At 41.2% G+C, this 16097-nt stretch overlaps 1 protein-coding gene across 2 annotated transcripts in view; it reads left to right on the plus strand.

Annotated features, from left to right (window-relative positions):
- CACHD1 (cache domain containing 1) overlaps positions 1-16097 on the plus strand; it is a 228708-nt gene that overhangs the window by 153281 nt on the left and 59330 nt on the right. For both annotated transcript variants that reach the window (XM_011985473.1, XM_011985474.1), the window contains exons 5-6: positions 11689-11815; positions 14971-15115. In XM_011985473.1, coding sequence (XP_011840863.1) covers positions 11689-11815; positions 14971-15115 — 272 coding nt within the window. The remainder of the gene's footprint in view (positions 1-11688; positions 11816-14970; positions 15116-16097) is intronic.

Raw genomic sequence — 16097 nt, forward strand, 5'->3', positions numbered from 1 at the left:
AGGAAGGAGAATCACTTGAACGCAGGAAGCAGAGGTTGCAGTGAGCCGAGATCATGCCATTGCGCTCCAACTTGGGCAACAAGAGTGAAACTCCGTCTCAAAAAAAAAAAAAAAAGTAACCTGTCTATGCCTTGGTTTCCTGGATAATAAGTAAAACCTACCTCATAGATAAAAAAAAAAAAAGCGCAATAATGATGAATAATAAAACTTACCTCAAAAAAAATAGCGATAACGATGAAAAACAGTCCTATATCCTAAGTTATTAGTAATCTTTCCCTTTGTCTCAGCTACGCAACTAAGAAGAGTGATCTACATTGATTCTCTAGTTCTTGCCATCCCGCTCAACCTGCATCTAGCCATTTTGTTTATGTCGTGGCCCCTTTCCACTGCCTTCCTTTCACTCTTAGATGACCTTAATAGTCTGGTCCCAGGTACTCCTCCTTCCAGGCTAACTTACACTTCCTTCCATTTTCCATAAAGCTCTTTTGTCTCCCCTGCTTAAAATCTCTCATAGGGTTGTTGTAGTAATTAACTGAGGTAATGTAGATAAAAGCCTTACCTGGTACATGGTCAAGTGCTCAATATGCTTACTACCCCTGGAGCAGCATAAAGGGTATCCAGTGGTCGCTGAAATATATGGCCCCTCCAGAATAGCAGAATAGTATATGGCAAAACGATACTCAAGATGTAAGTGAGAGGTGGGAATTGGGAAGGTGGGATCAGGTATGATGCCAGAAATTTTGTTTGGAACCCTCAGAATATTAATTTATTTTCTTCTCCTCCAGAGTGTTTGCTGTTGTACAGAACATTACTGAGAGGTGCTAAGTCAGTTCTGTTCTGTTGAGGAAGTATGTGTGTTTTCGTTTGTCTGTGTCTCTGTGTATTTAGGATAGCTCTTATATTTTCTATTTGGCAAGCACGGGAGGTAGACAGCTTGATGTGTTTTTCTGAGTGGTGTTGGGCTGGGCATCAGGAAGCCCAGATATCCTTGAGGTGGGAGGCAATAAGCTTTCCATTACGAGCATGTTCTATGTGTCCCTACCTCTGGTGGACAATATTGTTGAGAAAAACAGAAGTCACAACCCAACAAAAATCCATCTTTTTCCCATAGATGAGGTAGCTTAAGCATTAAAGAGGGCAGGCAAGGAGTTTGGAGGACATGGTTGGTTTTGTTTTGACTGCAGAGGCTGATGACATAAGAACCAGTTAGATGTAGATAGTGAAATTGGAAGGAAAACGTCTGGGGGTCAGAGAATCTGGGGCCCATCTGTTAGAATTATTCATGGAGAGTTTAGTATACTATATGCTGGAGGGTCTTGAGACTCAACAAATGGGAAGTGAGAATGCCTGAAACAGGGAAGGCATATTTTTTCAGCTGCATATCTGACAACAGTTTGTGTGCTGTGGCTAAAGAAAAATAAGCCAATGGTTATTACAAAATTGTGGGGGTTTGCGTAGAATTAGCATAGTAACTTTAAGAAACAGTCAGTTTGTTGAATTCCTTACACAGAGGGTGATGGAGGAAATAGAGTTTGTCAGAAGACCTGTTTCCTTCCATTTTATAATATTACTTTGTCAGTATTTTATAGTGTAGAGATCAAATAGAACCTGTATTCGAGAGCCTTAAATATTGGGATGCTCTGGGCAAGAGCATCTTGGAATGGTGGTAGGCACTGGAGGTCGGATCTAAGAGCACCTCTCTGTCAGGTACCCTCATCTGTGTTCTCACTGCTGCATGCCAAGAATCTTCCCTTGGTTTAGTAGAAAGTGTTCTAGACCCAAAAGCAGAGGGCATGATCCCGGCACTGTGCCTTACACATAGCCAGGACTCAATAAGTATTTGATAAGGCAAGAAGGAGGGGGAAAAAGCAAGGTGACTTACTAGATCCATTGGTCAGAATTTGCCTCCTCTAGTTATAATAACTGTGTGGACATAGGTACGTTGCTTCACCTGTCTCAGCTTCAGTTTTCTGCTTTGTAAAATGACAGTAATTATATTGACTTTATAAAATGAATTGTTACAAGATTTCAAAAATATAAAAACAAAATATCTAGAATGCTACCTGGTCTCTTACTGTTATTTTTATCTAAATTTCATCTCCCTCTTTACTTGTTATCATCTGCTTGGCACCCTAGGAATTTTTCGTTGGTAAAGGTTTAAAGAAGGAGAAGTGGGCTGGCAGCACCATATCTTATCAGTTTTTTCATCCAGGCATCATAGACCTTCAATATTTTAATTTTTTAAAGTAGTTTGAACTTTTTTGAGCTGCTGTGAACTTTTGTTAATATAAATTTTTGTTAATATAAAATAGAGACCATATTGACTTTGGAAATAATGACTATCTAGATCTTCCTTCCCCACCTACATGTAGCTGCTTAGAAATGTGACTTAGTAGTGATCACCACAGAGACTGTCCTTACAGTGAAACCTCCTTTGTAAGCAGATTTCTAATTCTGTCCCTTAGAGACAGACCTCATACCCTCCTAAGGAGTTCACAGATAGAATTAAGAGATTCATCCATTTGGATGTTAAATAAATTAGATCTTTATTTTAATTGATCTCTAATTCAATCATAAATTAAGGTAACAATCCACAGTGTACATTTCATACCAGGGATTTTTGTCATCAAAGAAATCATGGCAGTTTTCATCTCACATAACAGTTGTTGAATATGTCTTGAAATATCATGTATGCTCATCATGATTTCCAAATCATGGAAGGTATGAGACCTACCATAACCCTTCTTTTTCTTAATGCATTAATAGGAAGCACATATATTACCATACACTTACATTTGTAATATTTTGGAAACTATTCTTTATAATAGGTTTCTTTTGACATCTTAAATGTTTTATTTGTATGCTTTACAAAGATTCTGTCTTCTCCAGGCTACCAAAGCTTTTATGGAACAGAAACTATTAAGATCCTGTGCCTTAGAGTTGGTTGGAGGAGGAATGTCCCAAACTGACAGCCAAATAGAAAGATTCCCACTACACAGTCTGCAGCAAAATTGAAAGGCAAAATTTTTAGGACCAAATTCACCTTCCACTGGCCCACTGATAGTCTACTGGGCTCTATCCAAATAATCTTAAATTATTAGGCATCATTCCTGCTTGTAAGGGCTTCAGAGGAAGAGATTTCATGGTTGCTCTGATAATTAATACTTGAAATAGTAAATACCTGAAATGCTTGTAATGAGAATACTTGAAATGAGAAAACACTTCCTCTTGCCCTTGCTTATCAGTGGTCACAGTGAGCTACCTGTGATGGCTCTGTTTTTAAAAGACTGACATTAAATTTTCTCCATATGTTCATCTAAATAACCTTTTCCTGGTACCACTTGGACATTCCATATATATATATAGTCTTGGGCCACTGATAATAGTCTCATAGTGCTGATTTATATATTCTAAGTCAGTAGGAGTGAGGATGCTCCCCTTTTCCCTTTTTTTTTGTATAAACTTGATCAAAGCCAGCTGGAAGTTTGTTCTTCTTCTCTAGTTGTAAATCTGTATACTTCCTTCCCCATGGAGCTTAAGGTTCCCTATGTAAGAGATACTAAACACATAGCTACGTAAAGATTACACAGGACATTACCAGTTTTTGCTATGAAGGAAAATACCAAGTACTATAAGAGAGGATAAGAATCAAGAGTGGTCAGGGGAGGATCTCTGAGAAGGTGGAATTTCAGGCAAAACCTGAAGGCTTAAAAAAGAGCTATCTGAAAAGTGAAGAAAGAATTTTCCCATGCCTAAGGATCACCTTGTACCAAGGGCACATTTGTGGAACTGAAAGAATTGGCTCTTGATGTACAGTGTACTGAGTTGAAGGGGGAAGAGGTGAGGTTGGAGAATAGGAAGGAGCCAGGTCATGCAGGGCCTTGTAGAGTTTGAATTTAATGCTAAGTGTAGTACAGTAGGGAACCTTTGAAAGGTTTTAAGCAAAGCAACAGGGGATTTGATTTACATTTTAGAAAGAAGCCTTTGGATGCTATATAGAGAGTAAATTTAAGGTCAGACAGCTTGCCAGTCTTAAGAGATGGGACTTGAACCTGTGGCTTTTCATTCCCAGTCCATTCTGATTTACCAGGGTCTTTTTTTCTAGTTGATAAGTACTAACTTGAATTAAGTAGAAGATGCAAAATAACACCAGGCCATTTCCAAATGGCTTTCTTATACTCGCTCAAGTTGACAGTGAAAAATAAAAGCCACCTAAGGCTCATGTCTCTAACCTGTTGAACACCTCAAAATAATTAAGAGATCACAACTATACCATTTCTCGGTTATATAAAAACCCTGTCTCTTATCTAACATATGCTATTTAGTGTTTAAGCTTGCTCAGAGTCATACATACACTATCAGCTCTGCCTATTAAGCAGTGGCTTGTGTCTCTGCGATTTTCCAGGTAAACCAGCCTGAACTACCCAGCTAGTATTTGCCAGCTTTAGCGGTTCAGCAGTTTGTTTTTCCTTATAAGATTAAATGGTCAGTTTCGCCTTAGGTTTTATTCCAATTATGAAATCATTTCATTTTGTTATGCCTCTCCTTAATTGTACTTATTTACCTTGTACATACAAACTAATAAGTCTGTTATTTTGATTGAGAAGCCCCTGCATGTTTATATATTTATTCTGCCTCTCAAGAATACTCAGTAAGTTTTTTATCTGTTGATTGCTAATTCATCTAGCATGTATTTCTTAACACACGGAAGTACTATATGTGATGTTAAAGCAAGCACACCTAAATGAATCAAATCATGCTGTGCTCTTGCCACCTTGAGCGTGTTAGTTCTGCATCTATAAGATGGGAATAAAATAACAAATCCATAGGGTAATTATGAAAAGTATTACACCATATGTGAAACTGTTTTGTATGATGCTCAATACATTTTCACTGTTTTATTGAAACAGTTTTATTGAAGTATAATTGACATCCAATAAACTTCATGTGTTTAACATGTACAGTTAGTAGATTTGGACATGTATAGACCCATGAAATCACACAGCAGACTTTTTATCTCCCCATTTATCTATTTCTATGCTGGTTGCATTGGCAAACTTTCTTAATCAAGGCAATGGTGTTCGGAGAAGGGAGTGTCTAGGTTTTAAGACATATTTAAAATTGTCATTGCTTCTATATTGATATAGTCACAATATTTAATTTTTTAAATTAAATTTGGCAGTAGGTTGGGTTTGGGGGCTCACGCCTATAATCCCAACACTTTTGGAGGCCAAGGTAGGCAGATCACCTGAGCTCAGGAGTTTGAGACCAGCCTGGCCAACATGGTGAAACCCCGTCTGCACTAATAATACAAAAATGAGCTGGGCATGGCGACGGGTGCCTGTAATCCCAGCTACTCTGAAGTCTGAGGCAGGAGAATCACTTGAACCTGGCAGGCAGAGGTTGCAGTGAGCCGAGGCTGTGACACTGCACTCCAGCCTGGGCAACAGAGCAAGGCTCCAGCTCAAAAAAAAAAAAGTTGGCATTAGAAGAAAATAAGATTTTAGAACTAAACACACAAACGTACGGATCATCCCAGCCTGTGTGCTATAGATACCAATCCTACATCTCTCAGAGAATATGTACCTCAATGTGAAAAGACTAGAAATCTCTGCTTTAGGATGCAGAGATGAGTCAGGTATAGATCTTGCCCTCAAGGATCTTAGAATCTAGGGATGGAGGAGGTGGAATGTACCTATAACAACGATAATGCAGAGTAGAAGGTAGGAAGAGGGAAAACACCAGAGGAGGATTTAAAAGGGTGCAGTAACTTCTAGCTTGGGGATACACTTCACTGAGGAAAGACACCATTTATTGCCTCCTGCACATGTGTCTGTCTGAGGTAAGTGTAGGTGTGTAGAGCAATTTAGACAGATACAGACCCTGCCCATTCATCACTTAAATCCTAATGCTGTGCATCACCGCTCGATGGGTTGGGCGTCTGCCCAGCTTTTTTCCTGGACCACTTCCAACATTTTTGAGGAAAGAGTGAGTGTGAAGGACCCTGTGGTTGGACACCAGCCCAAGTTATCCAGTGGCTAGACACCTAACTGACTCATAGGAATGGGGAAAGCCCCCTCTGGGTTGCTTGTGTGGATAATAAGGCTCTCATTCACCTCCACATCTAGGTCAGAGAGGGGCCGCCTGGGAAGCACAGCACATTGATAGATTACTTCTGGGCCCCGGGGACCTCATTACCATCATATCCATCATCTTCTGCTAGTACCAAATAATGGATGTAATTTAATCAGATGCCAAAGGAGTCCTCAGCAGGAGAATTGGAGAAACCTTGCCTGAAACTGTGCTATAGTGTTGGAATGATTATAATGAACCAGAATGATCTTTTGTGGTGAGACTAAATGTATCATGCACTATATGAGTTTTGATTTATTTTTAAAACATTCTTGCTCCCATTGGCTCCCCTTTTAATAGTTTCACTGTAGCCTGTTTATTGTTACAGATGTTACTTTTAAATGAGGTCATTGAGCTTTCCTTTACTTCCAAAGGCAATGTTTGCCTTTTTATTAAGGGGTTGGCAGGGCTGTCTGGAGAACAGTGCTAATGTGAGATCAAGGTTAAAGCTTCAGACCCCAGGAGACTAGGTGGAGAAAAAGCCTCTTCCATGTTTACACACACTCATGTCAGCCAGATGTCTCACAAAGGGCAAGTTTCCTGGCGGAGAGGCGAGAAGACAGGCATTGTGGTCACAGACTGCCTTGACTCTCATGGCCCCTTCTTGCCCACTGTGAAACCTCAGGCATGTCAAAAAACAAGCTCTCTGAGCCTGTTTCCTCAGCTGTCACTTGAAGATAATTAATTTTTATTCCTAGGACTTTTGTGAGGATAAAATGTGTTACAGCCCCTCGGTATGCATGAGGGATCTGGGGAGGGCAAGGGGTGTAATAGCTAAAAGTCTAAGGCTTTGGAAATGCTTTAAGTCCTATGTGTAGTATATTTTGCATAGCTTTGTTGGAGGACCGCTGACCAAATCCAGCTTGCCAGTGATTTTTGTAAATAAACTTGTATTGGCACACAGCCCATTCATTCATTTACAAATAAATGTCTGTGTCTGCCCTCTAAAGACAGATTTGGGTCGTTATGACAAAGACCTTATGGTCTGCAAAGCCAGAAGTATTTGCTATCCAGCCCATTACAGAAGTTGGCCAATCACTGTGCCAGACTGAAGGGAAGTTTCTATACAGAGATCTGGTCATTTAAAGCAGTGAGGGATAGGGGATGAGTGGGAATTCTAAAGTGTTCCTGCAGAAAGTCGAATGCTGAATGTTGTCACTTATAAGTGGGAGCTAAATAATGTGTGCATTTGGACAGAGGGAGTGGAATGATAGACACTTGGAAAGGTGACTTGGAAAGGTGAGAGGGTGGGAGGCGGGGTGAGTAATGAGAAATTACTTAATGAGGACAGGCGCGGTGGTTCATGCCTGTAATCCCAGCACTTTGGGAGGCAGAGGCAGGCGGATCACTTGAGGTCGGGAGTTCAAGACCCGCCTGTCCAACATGGTGAAACCCTGTCTCTACTAAAAATACAAAAACTAGCTGGGCATGGTGGCAGATGACTGTAATCCCAGCTACTTGGGAGGCTGAAGCAGGAGAATCACTTGAACTCAGGAGGCGGAGGTTGCAGTAAGCCGAGGTCGCACAACTGCACTCCAGCCTGGGTGATAGAGCGAGACTCAGTCTCAGGGGAAAAAAAAGAAAAAGAAAAAGGAAAAGAAATTACCTAATGGGTACAATGTACACTATTCGTGTGATGGTTACCCTAAAAGCTCAGACTTCATCACTACACAATATGTCCATGTAACAAAACTGCATTTGTACCCCCTAAATCTATAAAAATAAAAAATTAAAAGGCTGGGCCCAGTGGCTCACACCTGTAATCCCAGCACTTTGGGAGGCTGAGGTGGGTGATCACAAGGTCAGGAGATTGAGACCATCCTGGCTAACACGGTGAAACCCAGTCTCTACTAAAAATACAAAAAAATTAGCTGGGTATGGTGGTAGGCGCCTGTAGGAGGCTGAGGCAGGAGAATGGCATGAACACCAGAGACGGAACTTGCAGTGAGCCAAGATCACACCACTGCACTCCTGCCTGGGCGACAGAGCGAGACTTCGTCTCAAAAAAAAAAAAAAAAAAAAAAAATTAATTTAAAAAAAGTGTTCCTAAATGTCTATGGAGTTCGCTCCATTCTGATTTAAACACATGAAACTTTAGTGCATGTTAAAAGACTGGTTTGTTGAGGTGAGAATTAAATGCTATATGTGGGAGCATTAGCACAAAGCTGGCACATGCAGATGCCAGGTAGATGTTTGCTAGAGTCGAGTCTCCATTATGTTTCATCAGACCCCACATAGGTGTGACCCTGTTTGGCTCTGGGCATATGTTTCTGGGAGTGGGCAGGTTGACACAGGCATCACCATGGGCCACTTTTATGGAATAGTCACATGTTGTTCCAGCATTTTCTTCTTTGTAAGTTGTTGTTAACGATTAGTCTAAAATGAAGTTTATTGACCAATGTCTTTATCTTTGCCTCATGCTTTGAAATTGTTCCAGTGATAGGTGGAGCCAGCACTAAAGTCATACCTGAGTATGTACATGCTAGAAATAAAGATGAAACTGGCATTTTAACACCAACCACAAAGTTTAATGACTGTCACATGTTTTAATTTTTGGAACACAATCAAAATATTTGCCATGGCTCAAAAAGGTAGTCCTCAGATAACATATTGCTAATGGCAGAAAGACCCCTGCAAAGTAAATAAACCATTAAAAGTGGTGATCTTCACTCGGATGGAAAAAGGGAAAGGAGTTGAATATATTGTCACTCCGCACTCTACATCATATGTAGATGGCAACAGCACATGCTGTGCACTTATGTACACTGTCCTTTAACAAGTCATTGAGAGGAACTTGGCCTCTGGCTTCCTGTCTTGCTAATTGAGCACTCTCTGTAGTGACCCCGCTGCAAAGCCCTCACTCCCCTCCTCTTGCACGTTGGTCATCTTGGGAGGTGGGTATGTTTTCAAGGTACATGCCCAAATGGCAAAAGTCCACCATACTTTGTAGAAGGCACGTGGCATAATGCCTAGACGGTCATAGGTACTCACTCAGGACTTGTTCCCAACACCATCTCAATGAGCACAGGTAGATCTTTCCTATCTTTGGATTTCCATAGCCCTTCTCTGTACCTCACCCAAGCTCTTAATCAGATACTGTGATAATTAATTAAAAGTTTAGTGTATATTTCCAATCTCCCTGAATTAGTCTTTCTTTTGTAGGTAAGGATTTAATATTTTTTTTCTCCTTACCTCTATTCCTAAAAGCTGTTCCCTGCCCATGGTAGGCCAAGAACAAATCATGAAAAGTTGATCAAAGCCAAGCAGCCATCAGAATAATAGTGGATATAAATACAGTGAACTAGGGACAGCAGAGACTGAAAGCAAGGCCTGTCTGTCTCAGATAAAATCTTGGGGCTGGGCACGGTGGCTCATGCCTGTAATCCTAGTACTTTAAGAGGCTAAGGCAGAAGGATCACTTGAGGCCACGAATTTGAGGCCAGCCTGGGCAACATGGTGACACCCTGTCTCTACAAAAATAAAAAAAATTAGCTGAGTGTGATGGTGCCCACCTATAGTCTTAGCTGTGCAAGAGACTGAGGCAGGAGGATCACTTGAGCCCGGGAGAACAAGGCTACAGTAAGCTGTGATTGCATCACTACATTCCCATCTGGGCGACAGAGTGAGACCCTGTCTCAAAAAAAATTTTTAAATAAAAAATAGAATAGGAATTCAGTCCTGCTAATATAACAAACCTGCAGAACAGCACAGCCACTGTCCTGAGTGCCAAGGAGACAGAGTAGACCATCATCTTACCTTCTTGGAGTTCATGATGCTCTAGCGGAGAGGAGGCAGGTACATGACTGTTGCACCTGAGTTCACAGGGAACCATCACCCCCACAATATCCTGCAAAACTTTGCAGCTCCCATTTCATAATGTAATTCCTGATGCTACATATGGTATAAAAACATAATACCATAATTAGTCCACCCACTTTTATTTGAGGCCGAAGGATTTAGTGAGAAACACAGAGTCAGAAGAGCTATGTTAAAGCATGATCTTACACCTACTAGCCGTGGATATTCATTTGTGTAGGAACTATTTACACTCACTGTGCATGCATTGTTCTAGGCTATAGGGGGGACAAGGCCAAGTTCTTCATTGCTTGCATCTTAAAATTTAACTGGGGGTGGGAAAGGAGAAGAGAAGAATGAACTGGTATTAAATGATATTTCAGAGGGTGATAAATGCTATGAAGAAAATAAAACATGGCAGTGTTATAAAGGGCCATTTAATTTCTTTGAGCTTCAGTTTCTTCATTGCAATCTGAAGATAAGACCACATATCGTGTAGTATTTTGTGAAACTTAAATATCCTGTGTGAAAGCTCTTTGTCTACAGTAGAGGTGAAGATCCCTCATCATTGTTAGAGTCATATCTCAGCCTCAGCCCTTACAGTCATACAAACAGATCCTTATTTGATCACATGGGTGTTTAAAGCTTCATGTATTTTCTGATCAAATACACCTCACGCATTCCTTCCTTTTTACGTTTGCTTGGAATCTTCCCGCAACTGAATTTGTTTTTGTTCCATTTCCATCTGTGTAACTCTGCTTGTTTATCAGTTATTACAATAGGGCTTGTTTTGTGCTCATCTTTGTATATCTTGCCAAATGTAAAGCAGTGACCAGCACGTAGTAAGTGTGTAATAAGTAGCTGAGTCAGAATGGAGCAGAGCAAAACATCCTAAGAGCTCAGAAAAGAGAGGAAATTCTGATTGCGGGAGAGGGTAAGAAAGACTTCATGGAGGTTGTGGGACAGGATTGCACACAACAAGGTGGGCTGAGGGAATGGCAGATGCAGGTCAGCGGTAGGAATGCTGTGTAGATAAAGGGGGGCAGTACAGCATGATGTAAGGAACACAGGAGTCAGGATAGCCAGGTTTGAATCCCAGCTTGGCCATTTACTGAGGAGGTGTTTGACAAATCACTTCAGCATATTTTCTCGACTCTAAAGTAGTGATAACAATACCACCCACATCTTGGGGTTGCTTTATGGATGACATGAGATAACATAAGGAAGCCTGTATTCCAGCACCTGGCACAGAGGAATCATTCCGTAAGTAACAGCTTAACCAGACAATGATGGCCTGTCTTTTTAAGTACCATGTATGCTGTTTCCTTCATTGTGAAGCAAAGGCAAGGTTAAGGTCACAGGTCTAGTCCCTCTGGCGATGAGGCCTATTAACATCACTGTTTTCTACAGTTACAGACTGCACCCCAAGCCAACTAGTGTGTGCTGACCCAACAGGGGCCAGCTCAGAGCAGGGAGAGATTAATGCAAGTGAATCATTTGTACTGGAAAAAGAATCCAAGACATATAATGTCATGGTACAATATTAAGAGTAATAGCTTCACTTAGCTGAAACATTGTATTTTCTATTCTTAGGGTATTTTTTAAGGGGCAGAAAACATGTTTCATAGAAAATTTACAACCTTGTATCTAGTGGGATTTCTTCATACTACAAGCGGTTTATGCAAAACAGATGCCTGAGAAGCGGTGCCTCCATGCACCTGTGGATTTGGTGGTTATACTTCATTTTCCTCACCCCTCTAGTTCTTGCAGACAACCTGAAATCCAACCCTGGAATTAAGTGGCAGTATTTCAGTTCAGAAGAAGGAATTTTCACTGTTTTCCCAGCACACAAGTTCCGGTGTAAGGGCAGCTACGAACACCGCAGTAGGTATGTTGACTTGCATTCTGAAGTTTTTAATTATTGTTTAAGAGTGATCTACATGAAAGATAAAACTTCTCGTTTCTACTCATGGCTATGCCTCTAAGCTGTGGATTCAGAAATTTGTACTTGTTCTGAAATGAATTCACCATTTAGTATGTGTGGATGTGAAATTCCAGGCAAGGGCAAATTACAAAATCCAGAGCTTTTCTATAGCTATGTAACATGCCAAATAAAAAAAGTACTTACTCCTGAAGTCAAATTGTGTGAAGCACCTAGAGTGTTTTGAGTTTCAGAATTCTCTGTTGAAATGTGAATGATGGTACCTTGTCTATAGGGCAGCCCTTGAACATAACTTTATAACATATCTCAGAGTAGAGTTTGTTATACTCAGCTTCCCTTTCTGTGATGACATGCTTGGCCATACTGCGTGAAATTTACATGCAGATTTTAACTACTAGAAGTTTTGAGGTGAGCAGAAAGCATTGGATTAAAAATCACTAACATCTTGCTTTTCTCACTCACAGACATGACTTGAGATTCTACCATGTAGCCAGAAGGGCAATAATGGTGAGATAATTTGTATGACAAGACTCATTAATTATAGAACCCCCCGAAGCAAGTACACTTTCCTATTTAATCCTGGCAGTTTCCTGTTTGCCGTGTCATATGTTTGACGCCAGAATATCTGGAGCTGTAGTGCAGGGCACCCACTTTTCACACCATTTTCTGGAGTCTACACAATTACTTTAGCTTCCCTTCATCTTCACTTTAAATTGTATCCAGAATTTTTCCCCGAGGAAAATACTTCATCTGTGCTTTTCCTAAGATTTTTTATTTTTTTTTCCTGAGAAGGAGTTTTGCTCTTGTTGCCCAGGCTGGAATGCAATGGCACGATCTTGGCTCACTGCAACCTCTGCCTCCTGGGTTCAAGCAATTCTCCTGCCTCAGCCTCCCAAGTAGCTGGGATTACAGACACCCACCACCAAGCCTGACCAATTTTTGTATTTTTAGTAGAGATGAGGTTTCACCAAGTTGGCCAGGCTGGTCTCGAACTCCTGACCTCAGGTGATCCGTCCACCTTAGCCTCCCAAAGTGCTGGGATTACAGGCATGCCCCACCGTGCCCAGCCATCCTAAGATATTTTTATTGTGTGTTTAGTTTCTTCCTTTCCCTCCCCATACATTCTGGTGAAGACTTGAGTGTCTTGGAGACTGGACCAGAAGCCATGACCATGGCTTCTCGCGAGAACAAAGGCCACCATGAACCATCTAATTCTCATTTGCTTCTAAGAAGAGATAGGCTAGGTGGCTTGCTGATTTTAACGAAGCACCCGTGAAGGAAAGTTTAAAAAGGAAAGCGAAACTTTGTCAAAATCAGCATTCACCAACACAAGGCAATTTGGAAAGTTTTCATGTGTCTCCACCCTAAATCTGCACTAATTAGCCCTTGAACCTCTTTTCCCTTGGCTTAATAATCCACATTTCTCTCCTCATAGACTGCAATTCGCATCTCTTGTCCTAACTGCTTTCCTATGATGCCTTTCCAAGTTCTCTACATTCATTGCAAGTATGGAATGGATTTCAGGACATAGCAACACAAGAAAGGAACTGGTGGATACCAGTCATTCTATGAGGACGTCCCCCCAGTTTGTGCATTTAACATCACTATTTATATATCCCACTAAAGCAGCTTTTAACAACTTAATGTGACGATGCCAACACATATCCCAAGTTTCATTTATGTGAATTGAATTTGAACAAAGGAAGTGTGTCATTTTAAAGAAAATCCACCCACCTAGCTTGGAGAATCTAAAAAGTTAAATATTTGACCTACTTGTCAGTGTTGAGATGATCAGATTTTCCTTCTTTTCTGTTCTCTGTTTCATTTCTGTAGCTACCTCTCCTGGATTCTTTTTATTCCATTTCCCTAATGGCTCAATCGTATCGACTAGTGAAAATATAGTGGTACTTTAGTAATTACTGTAGGACTTTGGGCTTGAGAACAACTAGTGTAAATTTGGCCAGATTTTGAGTTTTTTTGGTACTTTGCCTACATTTCTTAATTTGTGCCCAGGCTTTTGTGATTCAGCTGGCATCTAACATTTCACAGGAAAAATCTAGTGTTTTAGGGGTGTCAGTAAAGGAGAGAATTCTCTTGAGGCTGATTTGCTTTCTTAAACTCCTTCTAATTTGTTCCAGCTTTAAAACTGTGAATAGAGACCTCATTAAACCTCTTCTCACAAACCTTCCTGCACTGCACATTAGCAGAAGGCTGCTTTGATGGGAGGCATTTCTCCTTTGTGGCTGCCCCCAACCCCCTTTTTTTCAATGTTGGCAAACAAAAACCTGGCAAGAAGAGTGGCTATCACAGACTTGGACAAATTTTGATGGCACAGTTTTAAATGCTCAGATAAGGGGCCTTTTGGTGGCTGACCTATGTGAATTGTTTCAGTCCAGAAAGGAAAGGGGCCTCTTAGCAGGAGCCTTTGTATGAGAAGAGAGGAACCAAACCTGCCATTCAAAGCTGCTCAGCATGCTCATGGGTTATAGCCTGCCTCACTTCTAGCCAAACTCCACTCTGCAAGTCTGCAGAGGATAATCCAGCCCTGGTGAGGGGACCTTTTTCTCCTTGACTGATCTCTCAGCCCAAGGGGCCGCCACATCCACACCCTTTAGCAAAACAGGTACACCGGGCAATATCAAGCAGAGGTTGTGCATATTTTATATGAGGATTTTAACTACTAGAAGTTTTGAGCTGTGCAGAATGCATTGAGTTAAACAGCACTAACATCCTGCTTTTCTCTGAGAAAAAAAAAAAGAGAGAGAGAGAAAAGCAGGATGTTAGTGATGCTGAAAAAGCCAGCCTCCAAAAGAGTTTGCTGCTGAAAAGCTTCTCTTGTCTGCTTTGATCTTTAAAGGCATAAATTATCCATACCTGTTCCACAGACACACCTTGTTGTCTTGTTTTCTTAGGTATTATTGCCTTAGGTATTATTTTCAATGCACCAGTATGGTTTGTCCTTCCATGTGGATCTCTCCATCCTTGTGCCATCTCTGGGAGAACACAGAGACCAACATGCCCGTGTACTGTAATGTTCACAGCTGTGTTGAGGCCCTTTACCTAAACCAAGACTGACCCCAGAGAGCTTCTTCTCCCTGCAGACCCATCTACGTCTCTACAGTCCGGCCGCAGTCAAAGCACATAGTCGTGATTCTGGACCACGGGGCTTCGGTCACAGACACTCAGCTTCAGATTGCCAAGGACGCTGCTCAGGTCATCCTCAGTGCCATCGATGAACATGACAAGGTGACCGTGACCCCTGTGACCCCAATGGCATGAGGTTCTCCTTGAATGCCTTTTTTAAAGTACTTTATTGTTTTGTGATATAACAGATCCTCCTTGACTTACAATGGGGTTACATCCTGATAAATCTATCATAAGTTGAAATTGCATTTAATACACTTGAGCTACATCATAGCTTGGGTTAGCCTACCTTAAACATTGTCAGAACACTTAGGTTAGCCCTCAGTTATGGAAAATCATCTAACACAAAGCCTATTTTATAACATAATAAAGTATTGGCTATCTCATGTAGTTTATTGAATACAGTAGTACACTGCAGAATACTGTATCAGCGGTTCTCCTTTGTGATTGCATGGCTTACTGGGAGCTGTGGCTCCCTGCCATTGTCCAGCACCATGAGAGAGTATCAGGAGCCTGGGAAAAGATCCAAAATTCAAAGTACAGCTTCACTGCCTGCCTATCGCTTTCGCACCATCGTAAAGTCAAACCATTGTATGTCAGGGACCATCTGTATATTTTTTTAAATCCATCTTTAAAAGGACTTTGGGAAAGGAGTATTATTCTAATATTTGAGGAAGCAGCCACCAATCCAAAAATCTCTTTTGTAACTACCACCAACCTTAGTCTTATACTTCTTTATGGCTCATGGTAAGGTTTCTAATTAGCCATGACTTTCACACTGGAGGTTATGCTGAGGAGGAGAAGGGTGGGGGATTTAGATGCTGGTGGATGGCTGAACTTTATCGCAAGATTGTTGGGAAGTCAGGGAGAAGGGAAAGCTACTAGTGGCTGACTAATCTCTGGGACACCTTGGAGAGAGGTGTGGGTACAGCTAATGATAATCTATTGCGTGTGGACATCTTCTGCTTCATCATTTTGACTTTGCCAACTCCAGCGGTTTTGCTCACTAACTTAGTGGCTTAAAACACACACACCATACTCTCTTACCCTCACCCTCACCTCCAGGTTGAAAACCAGGATAGTT

The sequence above is a fragment of the Mandrillus leucophaeus genome, unplaced genomic scaffold, assembly GCF_000951045.1.
Source record: "Mandrillus leucophaeus isolate KB7577 unplaced genomic scaffold, Mleu.le_1.0 Scaffold284, whole genome shotgun sequence".
In the NCBI taxonomy this organism is placed as follows: domain Eukaryota; kingdom Metazoa; phylum Chordata; class Mammalia; order Primates; family Cercopithecidae; genus Mandrillus; species Mandrillus leucophaeus.